Source organism: Pongo abelii, chromosome 6 (assembly GCF_028885655.2).
Source record: "Pongo abelii isolate AG06213 chromosome 6, NHGRI_mPonAbe1-v2.0_pri, whole genome shotgun sequence".
Lineage (NCBI taxonomy): Eukaryota > Metazoa > Chordata > Mammalia > Primates > Hominidae > Pongo > Pongo abelii.
The window spans coordinates 60,896,810-60,914,572 of NC_071991.2; the positions used below are offsets into that span (position 1 = coordinate 60,896,810).

General features: G+C 41.1%; 1 protein-coding gene across 1 annotated transcript; it reads right to left on the minus strand.

The window, feature by feature from the left end:
- Nucleotides 1–9,315: 9,315 nt before the first annotated feature.
- NPY (neuropeptide Y) lies at nt 9,316–17,465 on the minus strand. Its single transcript, XM_002818138.6, has 4 exons — nt 16,881–17,465; nt 15,725–15,912; nt 11,597–11,677; nt 9,316–9,515 (listed from the first exon to the last, which is right to left on the minus strand). Exons 2-4 carry the CDS (start codon nt 15,910–15,912, stop codon nt 9,491–9,493), a joined length of 294 nt encoding a protein of 97 aa, XP_002818184.1. The 5' UTR covers nt 16,881–17,465; the 3' UTR covers nt 9,316–9,490.
- Between the last annotated feature and the right edge of the window lie 298 nt (nt 17,466–17,763).

Below are 17,763 nucleotides of genomic sequence, written 5' to 3' on the forward strand. Positions count from 1 at the left end.
GAGTGTTAACAGAAAATTGGAGATGTAGAACACTGTATGCAGCTAAAGTGTCATTCAAGAGTCAGCGTGAAAAACATATATTTGCAGAAATGATTAAAATAGTTTAGCATTTAAAGACCCTATCTTGAAAAACTACTGAAGGATATACTCCAGGAAGAAGGAATTTGAACCCAGAAAGAAGGAATGCATTGAAAGAAGTAATAATGAACAACGAACAACAAAACATTGGTAAACACGAGTAAATATAAATAAACCTTGACTATACATTTAAAAAAATAATGCCTTTCTAGCTTGGGAGGACAAACAAACAAAATGTCTAGAGTGGGTTATTGTAATTGAACAGATTTTAATGCACTTACTTTGTTTAGGTAGAAAATATAGTATCCAAACTAGCAGAGATATGAAGTGGAATTAGGAAATTTGATTTATTCAATAGAAGGCAAGAAAAAGAAAAAAGAAGAAAAAAAAAGCATTGCAAAGAGAAAGAACAAAATAAGTTGTAGAAATAGATCCATATATATTCAGTAATCATAATAAATGTAAATAGTCTAAATTTACTAGTTAAGAGAACTTTTTGTTTACATTTTTCAAATAGCTATATTGTGTTACAAAAGATACAACTAGAACTTAATGGCTCCTAAAGGTTGAAGGTGAATAGATAAAAGAAATAGGTAAATATCAATTTTTTAAAGCTAGCATAGCTGTTATGAGTATTAGACACACTAGACTTCTAGATGAAATGCGTTTTTGAGGTTAAGGATGGTTGGTACATGATAATAAGGATCCCAGGTCTTTCTGACATCTTAGCAATTCTCAGTGCTGCCTCTCCCTTGTGACCATAGTGCATGATGTCACACAATGATTTAAATTACCTGTGGGTAAAAAGGTATAACTTAAGGAACATTGGTATATAGTCAGACTGGCCTTGGTTAAAGTTCCAGCCTCGCCAACCACCACGTTTGTTGTCTTGTTTCATTTCACCTCTCTGAGCCTATTTCCTCATCTGTGAAATGTGGCCAGTGTATCTGCCTCTCATGGTTTGAGTGATAATTAAAATAATTCAAGTAAATAAAGGGCCAATTTATACTAGTTTCTAAATACATGTTAGTTCCCTCATGCCCTATTTCTTTTCACCAAACAAAACCTGCAAAACTTACTTATAACTTTAGAAGGCAAATAGCTATTTAGGATTTCAAGCAGAAAACATTTTTCTTATGAAGAGTTAATTATCCATGAAATTAAATATTTATGCATTCATAGAACCAACGTATCTGTAATGTTACAATATGAAAGTGGCTGGTCTAGAAATTATAAGATGTTTTAATGTCTTCACAGCTGATGTTTCTCCATCATGGGAATATTTTTACATTACCTTTTACAATTATCTAATGGGAATAATGTACTGTAAGGTTACTTAGGAAAATAGCATGCAGTTGAAAATTTATATTCAGGTGTGTAAATGCTGACTGCTGGTTGAGATGCTCACTTGTAAGCAGCTTGACACTCAAGCATGTTTTCCCTTAAAACAAGATCATAAATGCCAGTTTGTTTCTCAAGTTGGGTGACCAACTCGTCCAGGTTTGCCTAAAATGGAGCAATTTCCCAGGATGCAAGACTTTCAGTGCTAAGTCTAGGACAGTCCTGGGACAACCAGAATGGTTTGTCAACTTGCCAGGCCAACACCCCAAAACTGATCTGCCTGCCTCAGCCATTGCTGCTTCATCGGAACCCTGCTCTGCCAGGGGCCGAAGTTCCTCCTGTTGTACGGCTGGGCACAACACTTGATCTCTGACAGTCACCTGAGCCCCCAGGGATGAATAGCTCTGGTGTCTGTGTAGGGAGATAAAATAAGCATTTCCTCTCTGTTACATTTTATCCCTTAGACCCCAGTGTGCCTTATCCTATGCCTAGAAAACACATCTTTCAAAAACATGATATTTTTAGCTCTGATCACATGCTCTTCTCTTATTGTTGCCCAAAATGAGGCCCCCATGTTCAGGGTGGAGGTATAAGCAGCAAAAGAGGATAAGATGCTGTCATATCTCCTCCACGGTCCTTATTCTCTCATCCCACCACCCACACATATCAACTCAGACAAGAGATGCTCACTCTGAGATGCATGGTCCATCACCACTTCCCCAGACAGTGATTTCAGAATCCCAGTTGGAGCTTGATTAAGCACTGCACAGCCATTTTTCTAGGAATATGATGTTGTTAATAATGACCTTGACATCCACAAAAGTAAAGCACAGGCTATTGAACAACTGTCATCCACCAAGGACCAATTCAAATGACACTTCCCATTCCTCACATACACTAGTGGAAATGATTTCAGCCTCCCCTGTTCTCCCATAGCACTTACTTTATGCGTCTATTTAAACATTGATCATGATCTGCCTTGCATTATAGTTTCTTAAACATGTGTCTATCTCCTTTATAAATTGTTAGGTCTTTTAAGAGCAGGGAAACTGTCTCACTCATTTTATATCACCCCTAGAACCTAGCAGAGTACCAGTCACAGAGAGACTATTCAATGAATATTTCAGAAATTGATAACATCCTTGGGACTCTAGAAACCCATTAGAGATCAGCTGGTTCCATTTTAACTTGATCAATAATCCAGCCTGTTAGAAAGAGTGACTGTATTAAATATGTTCTGCCAACACTGCTTATTCTTGCATTAAATTTCATGACCAGTTAATTCAGTAGGCCGTTCTGGTTTGAGAAGACTTGGCAGTGATAGAAAAGATACAGGTATTAGAATAAATAAAATTCAAATTATTCTAGGCAAGCTTTAATTGAAAACTTATTTGAATAATGTTATTCTCTCTAATAGATAATTCCCAAATAGTAAGGTGTTATTTAGTGGGAAGAAAGGGTAAAATGTGACTTTTATATTTTGTAGAAAGATTCTCATTTCAACTTAAATTGCTTCATAATACCATAGTAAAGCAGCCAAACTGAGCGAAGTCAAATTTCAGATAAATACACTGAACAAATCAAGTTTAAAATTCAATTAAATTCTGGAAAAGCAAAGAATTCTGAAATTAGGAATAGATTGGGAATCAAAGGAATCCATGTCTTATAGATAAAACAGTTTGGAAAAAAAAACAAATTCTTTATGTTTAAATATCAAAATAATTTACCCAAGGACATAAACAGTTGTAAAATATACTCCCTAAATAGAGCCAATACATTAGTATGCAATATAAGTGGTAACAATTGGTGAAAACTCCAAAATCTTCACTAAATTCAAAGCCAGGAAAAAATTATCAGTGACCCAAAAAGCATTTCACAGAATTTTGGTACTTCAATATTCAAGACTTTTTGGAAAAAAAAAAAAAAGATTTTTAAAGAACTTGATATTAAAGGTAATGCCAGGTAAATCAAACTTCTAAGATGACAGAAAAGAACTGTGTATTCAACCAGTAACTTTCAGAGATCCACGAAGCTATGGTTAAATAAACTCATATTTTTCTCAAGACCCTGCATAAATGCTAACTGTACCTCCTGAAAGAACCACAAAAAACCTTTGTGAGGCTGTTCAACAAACATTGCACTTGTTCTGGCTCCTCTGGGATCATTCTCAGTATTTACAATCAACTTCAGACTGAACCAGCTCTCGTTGAGAATCTCCTATGCATCAGGCAACAAGGGCAGTATCAACATATCCATACCACCCTTCCCATAATTGCACAGCATTTGAATACTGCAGCATTTGAATGAGTTTAAATTGATAGCTATTACTTAGCACATTAAAAAAATGAGCCCGGATGACACATATGATTAATTATATGTTATTCCATTCTGATTTTAAAAAGCGAAAAAGATTCTGTGTGATTTCACACTGTGCTAATTTTTCTAATAGGCAGAAGAAAAGGCAATAATTTTATTGTGACAATATTACATTCCTCCTACCCAGAACCATGATAAAAGAATATCCCACTGAAACACCTCATTCAAAAGGTTGTTTTCCTTTATGATGATAGAAAAGGTATTTGTTTAGTTCTGATGACATTGTAAATGATTCCAATGTTCTGCATGGAGGAGAAAAGAGCAATTTTCTATTGTATACATATTAATATGTAACCATATAAGCATAATGTTTGTGCATTAGAAAGAGAGGAGATAATTAACTGCCATCATGTTTACCTTCCCGTCATCAGTAGCACATGTGGGACCTGCACATGGGTGTGCTAAGTTGGTGAAAAGAAATTGGTTTTGCTATTACTTTCAATGGCAAAAACCACAGTTACTTTTGCACCCATCTAATAATATTGAGCACTTGCATCCACCATCTTTTTTTTTTTTTTAAGACAGAGTCTTGCTCTGTCGCCCAGGCTGGAGTGCGGTGGCACGATCTTGGCTCACTGCAAGCTCTGCCTCCCTGGTTCACGCCATTCCCCTACCTCAGCCTCCCTAGTAGCTGGGACCACAGGCGCCCGCCACCACGCCCGGCTAATTTTTTGTATTTTTAGTAGAGACGGGGGTTTCACCATGTTAGCCAGGATGGTCTCGATCTCCTGACCTCGTGATCCGCCTGCCTCGGCCTCCCAAAGTGCTGGGATTACAGGCGTGAGCCACCGCGCCTGGCCGCATCCATCATCTTTACTTCACCTAATGGGAAGCATCACACGATGGTGTGCAAACTCCAAGCCAGTGCTGTTTTTTCCTTCTCTTTAAATCTGTTTTTCTGTTCTGACCCTTGTCTAGGCAGGGGAAAGAGGATGCAAGATAAAATATTCCAAAGAAATTGTGAATCCTTGCCTTCCTGACCCTGGGTGTGGAACCACCCCTACACCATTTATTCTCTGAATTTGTTAATTTGTCCATAAGATTATGGTTAAGAGATCTCAGTCTGAGAAGTCTAATCCTAATTTGGCTGAAGGAAAAATATTGGTAGAGAGGCCTCAGTATGCCCTGGAGTCAAGTCTGTAGGAAGAGCAGATGGGATGTTTTTTTTTAAAAAATAAAAATAAAAAATAAGGAATGCCTGGGAGAAAAGAGTTTGAGATGACTGTGAGATTAGACTTGATTTTATCCTAAATGAGGTTTTCTCCTTGGAACATAACCCAGTTATCCAGGCCTACCACTATCAAATTCAAAGTATGGGAATCACAAATAATTAAAAAGTAATCAAAATATGCATTACTGTGTCATATCTGCATGTTCTCTACCTCCTATCTGGCATTCTTCATTTGGCAATTGCTGCTCATTCTTCAAACCTCAGCTCAAGCATCAGTCAGCTGCCCTAGGAATTCTGTCCTACTCCTGCACTATCCTCAGCCTGGGGTGAGTGCCCTTCACTACCCCAGTAAAAGCACAGCCCACTTCTTGTTAGGGAAGGAGATATTGCTACCCTGAAATAGGAAATACCAATTTTGGACATACTGAACTTTTTTTTTTTTGAGACAAGATCTCACTCTGTCGCCCAGGCTGGAGTGCAATGGCGTGATCTTGGCTCACTGCAATCTTCACCTCCCAGGTTCAAGTGATTCTCCTGTCTCAGCCTCCCAAGTACCTGGGACTACAGGCACGTGCCACCATACCCCGGCAATTTTTGTATTTTTAGTGGAGATGGGGTTTCACCATGTTGGCCAGGCTGGTCTCAAACTCCTGATCTCAGGAGATCCGCCTGCCTTGGCCTCTTAAAGTGCTGGGATTACAGCTGTGAGCCACTGTGCCCAGCCAACATATTGAATTTGAATGGTCTATAGGATGTCCACATTTTAGCCTTAACCCATAAGACCTCTGGCCTCTCTTCTTTCTCTTTTCCTGTCTCCCTCTGCATGGGAGACAGTTGCTATTCTGACTGATCCATTAGGCCACATTGTCTTAACAGGCAGGGACACAATTGAAAGGTAATGAGCAGTCACAAGTGGCGCTTCTCTTTTTCCATCTGCTGCTAGAAGTGACAGGCTAGCCTTTCTGATCTATGTGGCTATTTGTGTAAGTGAATTTGGGAATCTTCCCCAGAAACCTTACTTTTCCTGTCACTCTTCACTAGGCTGCTGAGATTTGGTTTGGAAACAGGGGTGCTCTAGAGGCTTGGGCGGCAGCCAGGCACCCTGACTCAGCTTACCAGGCAGCCCTACATTTGGGCCTCATTGGATGCTTGTTCACCTGGCTCTGTTTCCTAGTTGGCAACTGACTCTTGTATGTACAGCTCCCTTGTTAGGAAACTGCAAAGGGAAGCATGATGAGTGGGAAGGTTCTAGCACCTAACTACTTCTCAAACCTCTGACACATCTCCGCACTTCCAACAATGTACTGTAATTATTTGCCTCCCTCATTAGATGGTAAATTCCCTGAGAAACTAATCTTTGTATCCTCAGTGCTTAGTACAATTGTATCCTCAGTGCTTAGTACCAATACATATTAGGTGATGAAAACATGTTAAGTGAATGAATGAGTTTGGCCATTCTTAGACCTAGTTCATCAATCTAGCCTCTGCTACTCTCTCTCTGTTCCTGTCAAGTAGAGCTCTGAAGGTTCCCTTCACAAGCTGTGCTAATCCACACAGTTTTTAGCCCAGACCCAAAACCTACTATTCTCAGGTCAATCCACATTCTCTAGTAAGCATTTTTCAACTAGTCAGCCCACACTAATTTCCTTTTCTAAATACTTCTCACACAATTTGTTTAGTACTTCGTTACTCTCTAATTTGTTTTCAGTGTGGTACACCAGAGTTATGCTCTTAACTAGATCATACACAACCTGATCTCCACTTGCATTCACTTCTGGAAGACATTGTCAAGCAGGGCAAAGTTTTCAAGTAAAGAGGAGCTGCTGTCTTGTCCCACTAACTTGAATGAGGTAGGATAAGTCACTTACTTCCTATAGACCTTTCTGTGAAAATTGAGGGAGTATTCATCTGCTTGAGTATGTCTTGGGTATTGCAGGAATCAAAATAAAAACATGACACTTGCAAAAAATTATGCATACATTATACCTCATAGATGATGGACTAGAGCTAGGGTGAGAGGAGACCTTAATAAGTGCTGATGGATTTACTTAATAATGATTATGTTGCTCATAGGGATCTCATTAATGAAGGCTAGATTGTTCTTACTATAACTCTAGTAAGCATTATCATTATTATTGTTTGCAATGACAGCTGAGTGATCCAGTGCCTTTAAACCTATTCTAAAACCTATTTAAACCTATTTCAAACCTATTCCCATTCTAAACCTGAAAACGTTTGAGAAATGTTACTATAGAGAATCTCCTGAAATGCAGTTTTGCAGTTTTTTAAAAGTTTGCTATCATTTTATTTCTGAAAGCTAATTCTGGTTCATTAGGGATTTAGAATTCAACACAGGAGTCATCAAGAACTTCATTTTTACCCACTTCTTTTCTATTACTTGTAACATTATCTTAACCTGAATTTTGATTCCCATAAAGGTATACATGGAAATTTAGGCAGGAAAAATTATCCCCATCTCATGGATGAGAACTCAGCCATGTAGTGAATTTGAAGGTCAGAGAGCTTGAAAGTCACTGAGTCAGGTTCATGGGGCCCACACGGTGTGAAGGTTAAGTCCTCCTTCTAATAAGATGAGGTGAAGAAGCAGAGGGATCAAGGCCTGGGTTGAGTTTAAGTAAAATGCGGTTGTTTAATGCTAAGTTTTCTAGGCATTTAGGTTTGATGAGGTAAGAGATTAAAATTTTTGTTTAAAATCGAATTCCTGGATTCTCTCTGAATGGATCATATACATTATTCCTGTTTGCTCTTCTGCATGTAATCAAGAGTTCTACAGTCATGCATCAATTATCAATAGGGGTACTTTCTTAGAAATGCATTGTTAGGTGATCTTGTTGTTGGGCAAACATCATAGAATGAATGTACTTACACAAACCTGGATGGTATGGCTTTCTATACTCCTAGGGTATATGATATGGCCTATTGCTTCTAGGTTACAAACCTATACAGCAAGTGACTGTACTGAATACTATAGGCAATTGTGACATAATGGTAAGTATTTGTGTATCTAAACATAGAAAAGGTACAGAAAACATTCAGTATCATAATCTTATGGGACCACTGCTATGTGTGTGGGCCATCATTGACCAAAATGTAGTGAAGTGGTATATGACTATATGCGTGGTAATGAGTACTCAGCTTATTCATGCTGAAAGATGGACTTTTCCGTCAACTTTCTTTGTGTATTACTAATTTTAATAAAGAAAATTCCCAGATATACTAGGTTAATAGCTTTGATGTGTAATAAATTATGACTTACTTAACTTTTTAGATCTTAAAAATGCTTTACATATTGGTATTTAGTTCCAAGAATAAAGAAATAAAAATAAAGGAAATTTTAGGGAAATCGTGGAACAATTTTATCTTAGTTTCATTAAAGGAAATTACACTTTGCAGCAACACTGACTCCATTGCCTGAAAAAAAGTTATAATTTTTTATATGCAGAGAATATTGTATATTCTACAAGATTCCCTAGGTCATGATGAATATTGCTATTCATGCATTTTTTGGTAAAGTTTTAAGATGTCACATAAACACATTTATACATATTTTTTACAGTGTGGTATGAAGTACCACTATGGGATGAGACTCATTTTCTTTGATTTAGAAATGACATGTAAAAATATAATAACATTCATTCTAAAGTAAGCCCATGCAAATAGGTACTTGAAGGAGGAAGTTTAATAAGTTTCAGCTAAATTAATTAACACACCCCATGTTGTGTGAAAAGATAATCATCCCACTCATTGTATTTCTGACTCAAATTCTAACAGTAGTGACCAAAATAGATGTATAGACCTCAGCAGTCTGATATGGTAGCCACTAGAGACTTAATGGCCATTTGAGTTAAAATTCATTAAAATTAAATAAAATTTAAAACTCATCTCTTTATTTGCACTAACTACATTCAGGGGCTCAAAAGCCACATGCGGCTAGTGGCTGCCATATTAGACAGAGGGATAAAGGACATTCCACAGGAAGCTCTAGTTAGTCAGGAAGTCCTTCTGCTGACAGCACTGGTTAACAAGGTTAGCAAGGGTTCCATGTTAATGGGGGGAGAGCTCAGAAAAATTTCCCAAATTAGCATTCCTTTGATCAATATCTTCAAATGCATCTATATGTTTTACACACATACACACATACACACACACCCACACAGCTGATCTTGGTTATCATGAATAATCATATCTTCATAGCCACTGTTTTAATATTAGCGAAACAAACCCTGAATCTGCTAGTTGAGGGAGACTATAATGACTAATTGTTAATAATAAGTTTAATGAAAATAATCCTCACTATTGTAATAGATTTTTCATTGAGGAGGATACACTTTTGAATGCATGATACTTTATTTAAACGCACATATATACAATGATGACAAAGGAAAACATTGCAGAATTCAGCACAATGGCTGCATGCATTGGTAGGATGAGTGGATTCTCATTTTACATGATGAAATATGGGCTGAAAACAGGAAAAGGCCAGAGAGCAAGTCTCATTTCCCATCACCACATTGAAGGGTCTTCAAGCCTGTAAAACATAAGAAGCAAAGCATGTAAGGGAAGCTGCCCAACTTCCTGAGGTATTAGCAAGGGTGAGACATTTAGATCTGAAGTGAAAGATGACCGGGAACTGTTGAAAAGTCTCCTGTTGGCATTCTAAATAAGAAGCCATGTGGAATATCAGATCGCGGGGCGGAGGCACAATATGCACAGCCCCAGCTGAGCAGCATTCCACGATGTTGACAGGCGTCTCGGGCAAACATCAGAGGGAGCATTTGAAAGGCTCTGTATGTATCAAAGGAGCTGAAGAACACCACAATCTTTTGAAAATCAAAATTACAGAAATCACATGAAGCTGTAACAGGAAAGTTATTGTTCCTCAACTCTAAATATGCTTCCGTTTCCTGCCAGCTTTATTATGTAGTAAGATGCTACTTGTTAGACTGTAATAAGACCTTTTTAATAAAATAGCACTCATAGGCAACTTCAAGACTGTCAAGTTTTGTCTCCTTCTAACTGCACATGATGGAGTCTGTCAATCAGGGTGCAATTAATTTTCCTTCATGCACTAACTGTGTGACCTTGGGCCACAAAACAAAGACAAAAAACCAAGGTTCTAAGTAGGTCTGCGCTGTTATTTTTCTAACAGTAAGTCGATATAGTCTACCTTAAACTTTTTACTGTGGCAAACATCATATGCATGTCAGTGAAACATGGAAAGACATTTACTGCTTCGTATTAAAGACAACCCTCGCCAGGCATTATGGCTCACAACTGTAATCCTAGCACTTGGGCAGGCTGAGGCAGGAGGATCTCTTGAGGCCAGGAGCTCGAGGCTGCAGTGAGCTATGATTGCACCACTGCACTCTGGCCTGAGTGACAGAAGGAGACCTTGTCTCTGAATAATAATAATAATAATAATTTTTTAATTAAAAAAAGGTAACCCTTACAAATTTTCTGCCTGTTTCCCTTGCATTTGCTATTTAAGTCTGGGCTGGTTCCTCCAGGGACAGGAGCACTGGAGTTTTATCTCAGTTCAAATCGTTGTTCCCTTTAGAGAAAACAAATCTCACAGCTCTATACTAACACCCTTCGTGCTGGCTGGCCATTTCACAAGAGAACTGAGGGAGGTTAGAAGGGAAGGTGGGTGGCCCAGCGGGTCACCCTGCTGAGTCTCTAGGGAGAACTTGATGGAGAGCCACATGTCAGTCACACTCACTGAGCAAGTGTTCTAGTGACCTCTTCTGGGGAACTTGGTTCTTGACATTGTAGAACTCTGGGTTTAAGGCAGCCAAGCTGCCACAGACGTGGGTGGACCCTGTGAACTATGATCTTACTGTGGTTAGAGACAGGAAGCAAGGACTGAAGAGCCAGAAGGTTATGAAGATGGAAGAGGACCAGGCTCCTCTTCAGCAGCACTCCTTGTCCAGGAGGCACCAGAAAATCTTAGCTCAATGTTTAACACTTAGACATTGGTGGGCACTTCTTTCCAAGACAGACCCAAACTACAAGAAAGTCCTGAGACTACAGATAAACTCCTAAGAATACTGTCATTCAACGTGCATTCATTGAATATAATAAATCACTATGTGACACAAGTTGAACTAAAATATGTCAAAAAGTAATCCAGAGCACCTAATTTACCTACAGCTTCATGTAAAACTGGGAAAGTTGGAGTAAAAACCACGTGGGACATTTCCTAGGATATCTGGACACTCCACATGTATAAAAACTACAGATCTTCCCAGCCAGAGAGGGACAGTTGGTCATTTCAATTTAGAGTCAGGGACTCACTCTATACTCCCCTGACTCCAACAATGTTAGAAATTCTATATAATTTCTAAGTTAAAAATCAATTATTTTTAAAATTGTCAAAGGAGCACCAAATAACCTGGGCTAAAAAATATTATTCCAGAGAAGTTTAGAGATTTGACAATGAGTACATGAAAAGAGAGGTCTCCTCTGCCTGCTTCTTCATCCTCATTTCTGCCGAAATCTCCCCTAGTCTAGAAGCTTGGCGGTGGCTCCCACCAGGCACCTGTCTCTGACTTCCCTCCCCTGGGCACCTTGAGCTCTGCAACAATATCCCCATCACAAGCCTTGTCATACCGAGTTCTGGGAACATTTTCTGTGCTTTCTCTCATCAAGAGGTCTGAAATCAGTGTCTCTGGGCTAGATCGTTTTCCATATCTGGAAAAAAAACAGTCTTTTAAAGCAAGTTTGGAATAGGCATAAAAACCTTCAGGAAAAAGGAAGATAGTCTCCTATTTGGGATATGAAAACTAAACATTACTGTCAGTTGTTCATCTGTAACAAGCAAGCTAGGTGTACGAAGCATATATTATCAGAAACATTATCATAAATATTATTTCAAATTATTTATATATATATATTTAAATTTTGCTCAAATACTCAATAAATAATCTAGGAGGTTATTTAAACCAAACCAAAATTCCTAGTCAAATTCCTGCCTTTTTAAACAACCACAAATAATATGTATAGAGATACATACTTTTATAACTAGGTGACAGGAAATTTGAAAACATGGAAGCATGATTGTAAATGTTTCCACAAGTAGTTAATTGGCTATTGTTCTGATGATACACAGCAGTTTAAATCTTAACAAGGAGACCAGATGATATTTCAAAGACAGTCCTAGAAAAAAAAATCAGCAGATTGCCATCTAAGACCCACCTGTGTCTTTGAATCCCAATTTTCTCATTTGTAAAACAACCCCTGCTTAAATCAGAGTTTTTGTGAACACCCAGTGTGAAATGTGAGTCACAATGCTTTCAAAGTGACAAAGTGATACACACATGCAAATTACTGCTGTTGAAATGCATCCATTCTTCTGGCTACCAACAGACCCTGGGTCTTATATTTTCCATATTCATTCAAGGTGCCAAATGCTAAAGTCTTTCCTGATGCTGTGATTTTAGCCCCCCTGTAAGTCTAAAGGAATCTAACTGATCCATGGAAATGTTCTTTTTTTTTTTTTTCTCCTGTAGCAGGATATGGGTGAGACAATACATACAGGTAAGGTTTCGTTTACCTGTGAGGGTAGTATATGCTCCCCACTCCAGAACACTACAAAAGGGTCAGACAAGTCTATACCAAATTGCATCTTTTGAAGAGGCCATTTTTGCCTTTCTCAGAAAAGGCATTGGACACCATTTGCCACTTTGTTTAGAAATAAATTAGCCTGGTATGGATTGGTTAATAGGTCCAACAACTGAACAAAGCTGACAGAGGGTATATTCTAATTGCCCAGCAAAATTATATCTAAATTTTTTGGAAATATTTTCTATTACTGTTCTTTTGCTGAGACTCAAGGGAAGCAAAAACAAAACAATCCCCTGTCCCACTCCCATCATGTGTGAGATTTCCTCAAAGGTTTTCTGGAGTTGCGATATTAGACTATAGGCACCTGCTTATACTTATTTATTCTGTCCATCCATTGGTTTTACTAATCATAAAAGTCTAGGGCAACTGTAACTCATTTATCTTCATCATGCTCCAGTGAGTAAAAGAACTGCCAACTGTTTTCTCCAATTTACCAGTAAAGAACCTAAATCTGAAATAGGAGGATTTGCACAGTGATAATCTTGCATCCAGTTCAGCATTGTTCACTCTTCTTCCTTCTTTAATTAATTCTGGATCATCCTTCCTCTCTATAATGCTGTAACTTTCAAAGATTGAGTCCTTGGAGTAAAGATTCTCAAACCTGGCTGCACATTAGAATCACCTGGGGAGTGTTAAAAACACACTCTAAAGCCCAGGCCCCATCCCAGAGGGTCTGATTTAATTGGTCAGGGGTGGATCCCAGCATCAGTGTACTTTAAAAGCTCCCCTGATGATTTTAATGGGCAGCCAGGAAGGAGAAACACTAATCTAAGGCTGAGTTTCTCCGGGACTGGCTATTCTGTGTAATGGGGGCTGTCCTGGGTATGGTAGGATATTTAGCAGCCTCCTTGGCATCTAGACACCTAGATACCAGCAGTGCACACCTCCAGTTGTGAAAACCAAAAATATCTCTGGACACTGCCAAATCACACCTGGGGAGCATAAAATCACCCCCAGTTGAGAACCACTAATTTAGGGGGCTATATAAGTAAATCGTAGGAGACCCACACTCTAGAATAAGTAATGCAGCTTCCAGAAGCAATGAGCCAGGGGTATATATACAGCAACAGGAATTAAGCACAAATTGAGTGCAGGGGGAAAGGGGGTGGGGGGGAAAGAAAGATAATGATATCAGATTATATCTATACTAAATTAAAGCACATCCACAAATGACCCTGTAATTTTCAGAAACACACATAGGAGTGGGTGTCTGTGCTGGGAAGGAGAAGATGGATGTACATTAAGAGCCTCTGCTGGTTTCTAAGAAGGAGTTTATACGAAGATGAGACAGGAAACTCTGCTTCAGAGACCAGCTCATTGCCATCTAAGCTGAATCTCTTGCCATGAAACCCAAGTCCCTTTCCCTTATGTTTTTTTCTCATCAAACATGTTGGAGATAACACTGCCTGTTGATGGTGGTGACAACATCCAAAGAAACTCAAAGGAGGGCTCCAATTCCATAATTCCTATAAAAATAGCTTTCATGAAATGTCCTTAGCTTCATGATTTGTGAAATGGACATAATTATATTCCCTTCAAATCTTTGAGGTAAAGACTGAATGAGATAATGCCTAGGAAAACATTTTAAAATGCTAGAGCTTTGTAAAATGGTAAAGCTTTATAGCAATCATCTTCGGAAAAATGAGTTCTACTGTATATAATGCTATAGCTAAATAACTAACAGGTTTTTCTAGAAAAAATATCTTTTTGTTTGTACAAGTTCTCTTTGATCTGCATGACAGCATAGCGTAGCAAGAATTTGAATCAATTAACTTTCTGGGAAGTATGGAATATAAAATATTATTGCTTTTTGCTAATTAAAATGATCAGATTTCAAGGGATCACAAATAAATACTATTTAATTCCGGCATTTTCATGTTTTTCAGATTCTATATAAATTGGGGCTTTTTCAAAAGTTTTTTAGGATGTTAAATACGTTTTTGATGAAACAGGAAAAAGCAAACTTTATTTTAAAAGTATAAACCCTCCCCCTTTTGGATTGTTTCCAACTACTCCCTGACTTGTAAACAGTAAAAATATGGTCTAAATAAATAAATAAATAAACCCCACAATACTTTAAACGTATAATTTAAACATGTTAACTACCATTAATGCTTCTAAAGGGCTTATCCTTTAGATATGGTCAAATGACTAAAATCATTTAATCTCAGTAATTAAAATAAGATATTAAATGATTTAGAACTAAGATCAACCAATTTTGAAAACAAAATTCAAATCCTATGTAATTTGTAAAATGGTTTGGATTTGATTTTTCCCTTAATTGTCATTGTTGAGAGTGAAAATATGGCATTTCATTTTGACTTTCTGAATGTTCAGAATAAAGTTTACAATTGCTCAGATTCCATGTAATCCCTGAATTCATCCTAAAGTTACTGGACCAACGTAAGTTTCTTCTTAATGAAATACCAAGTGGGCACTTTCTTTTCAGAATTCATAGCTATAAAATAGGGAGATCTCTGCATTTTAGATAAACTGTTTTCAGGCTAAATCTCTAATTATTGGGACTAGGATTTTCAAATATGGGAGTGAGACTGCAAAAAAACACAGTACAGAAGAAAAGAAAATAGCTCTATTTGTCTTTTTCTAAATATTGTCATTCAATTAGCCCTGGGCAGGCCGGAAAGTCTGACAATGTCTGTGGCAACCCTGCAGTTTACTCCTTGGTTTGGTTTTCTTTGGTGGTCGTTCTGTTTTTCCTAGACACCTTGCTAGCGTTTCTCCCTACAACATTTCTCTGGCGCATTCTTGCCCCTTTCACTGGGTACTTTCGAGATTTCTGGACAGAGCCTCACTGCTGTAAGAACCACAAAAAACCATAAGAGGTGAGTGAGAGGAGATTGCCAGCCTACCAGCCTGGGGAACCTGAATCTGGGGATCAAGACTCTGTGACTGTAGTTGCACAAAATGGAAGGTACCCATTTTGTGTAGAGTGTGCCCTGTACAAACATTTACCTAGAGCTGACTAAGTGCCTGATACTGTCCTGCCCTGGGATAGAGGGAAGGAAAAGAAACAATCCCTTTCCCTAACATCCCCAGGATCTCCTGGTGTGCAGGCACTGGCGCTCCCGGAGTCGGTCCCGCCGTCCCACCCACCTCTGTCTGGTGATGAGGTTGATGTAGTGTCGCAGCGCCGAGTAGTATCTGGCCATGTCCTCCGCTGGTGCGTCCTCGCCCGGGTTGTCCGGCTTGGAGGGGTACGCCTCGGCCAGCGCACCCAGGCACACGAGCAGGGACAGGGCGAGGGTCAGTCCGGACAGCCCCAGTTGCTTGTTACCTAGCATCTGCGGGCACAGAAGGCTCAACGGACGGGCTTGGGGATTCAGAGCACCCACGCGCAGCACCTCCCTCCTCTGCCTCCCGCGATCCTCCTCCTGCTACTACCCGCGACCCCCCATCCGCTCTCGTCCCAGTCCCGCAGAGAGAACCCAGGCGTGGCTAGCACCACCTTGCGGGCTCCGGGCGCCGTCTGCCCGGGACCTGCCCCTCTGCTCCACCTGAAAACTTCGCGCAACTTCGTTCCAATTCTCAGGGACCAAGAAGCGCGCGGCGAGAGTGCAAGGTGGGGGCCCCGCCAGTTTAGACATTCAAAATCGAACTGAAAGTTCCTCCTGCTGGGTCACTTTTCTCCCCTCTTGCCCAAACTCTTGTCTGGGAAGAAAACTTTCTTCTCTGTTACTTTTGGTCTGCCTAGCTTCAGGGGATCAACGCTGACAGCAGAGATCACCTCGGGGTGACGACTGCGGTGGGGAAGGGGAAAGAGAATTGCTCCCTGGGCCAGAATTGCTCCAAAGAGATTTGGAGCCCAAGAATCCAGGGAGGTGGCAGGGCGCGGGGCTCCCGAGCTCCAGGGATTCCTCACTCGATGGCGCTGCCGGGGAAACCTTCCTACCGCGCACCGCTTTCTGGGCCTCAAGGCGGCGACCCGCAGCGAGACCGCCAGCTGCCTTGGGATAGCGGTCCCGGGTTCTCCCTCCATATCTGCTAAAAGGTAACTCAGAAGAACAGCCCAGCGGGAAGGGCCCGGGAGAAGGGCCGTGGACAATCAGAGGGGAGCAGAGGAACAAGTGGAATTTAGCCGCCAAGACGGCTGGTCCGCGTCGGGGCGCGGAGCCGGCATAGTCCCGGCTGGGGAGTGGGGCGCTCTCCTCCCAGTGCCCCAGGGCTCCACAGAGCGGGAGGCTGCGCCTCTAGCAAGTTCACGGGCGCCCCGTTCGCTCCCATCCCTAGACAAACGGGTCGTAGCACTCACGGTGGCTGGCGCGCGGGCGTGGCTGGGCGGCAAGTACTCTGCTGTCGGGCGAGCGTCTCCGAGGGGTGAGAGCCAGCGGATGGGGTGCAGAGAGCGGGTCGCGACAGGGCTTTTATGGAGCTTCCTCGCCGCGGCAGGAGGGGCCTCGGGCAGTCACGCTTGGGTGACTCCCACCCGCCACTTCCCGCCCCCGAGTGGCGGGGGAGGGGGCTGGAACCGCAGCCGCACGAGTGTCGACTTAGGGAGCCACCCACACCCCAACCCTCCCGCCCCAGGCACTGCCCGAAGAAGCGGGGCCTGGGACCGGGCGAGCGAGGCAGCGCGCTCCGAGCGCGCTGGACAACACCAAAGCCCAAGTATCTGCCCTCGGGCAGTGCCCGATCCCTGCTTTCCTTCTTTCCTTCACGCCCCGTCTAGTCCTGCCAGAGATAGGAGCAGCCCAGACGATTCTTGTCTCCTGCCAACAGGACTACCAACCCACTGCGCGCCGGAGTAGGAAGCACCTGAATCCTCTGTAGTGGGGCATCTCCAGGACTAGGCGGCATCCTCGCCGGGCACAACTGCGCGCTGTTGGAGTGAGGCAACTGGGCGCAGATTTTTCCTGCACTTAGAACAAGTCGGAGGCAGCTGCCAGAAGTCTCCAGCTAGAGGGTTCCAAAGCTGCGCTCCCCACCCCACCCCCGCGCGTGGTTTCAGGGGCTTCTGCCCCTTCTCTCGGCTCGTTTTTCTAGGAGATCAGCCTTCCTCAAGTACTCGCTCAGACGCAGTGAGCCAGGCTCCGTCGAGACATGAGTGTGGCGACTCAAAATTCCCCAGAGGGGGAACACGGTAAACCTATTCCCCCAGTTTGCTGAAAAAGAGCCACGCTTCCAGCTTCTAGAGA

Bases quoted from the DNA above. Each gene is read 5' to 3' on its own strand.
- NPY (XM_002818138.6), bottom strand. From the start codon at position 15,912: ATGCTAGGTAACAAGCAACTGGGGCTGTCCGGACTGACCCTCGCCCTG. The intron at 11,678-15,724 runs GTGGGTGGGACG...TTTTTTTTCCAG, and splicing joins AACCTCATCACCAGACAGAG to ATATGGAAAACGATCTAGCC. The intron at 9,516-11,596 runs GTATGACAAGGC...TATGTTTTACAG, and splicing joins GAAAATGTTCCCAGAACTCG to GCTTGAAGACCCTTCAATGT.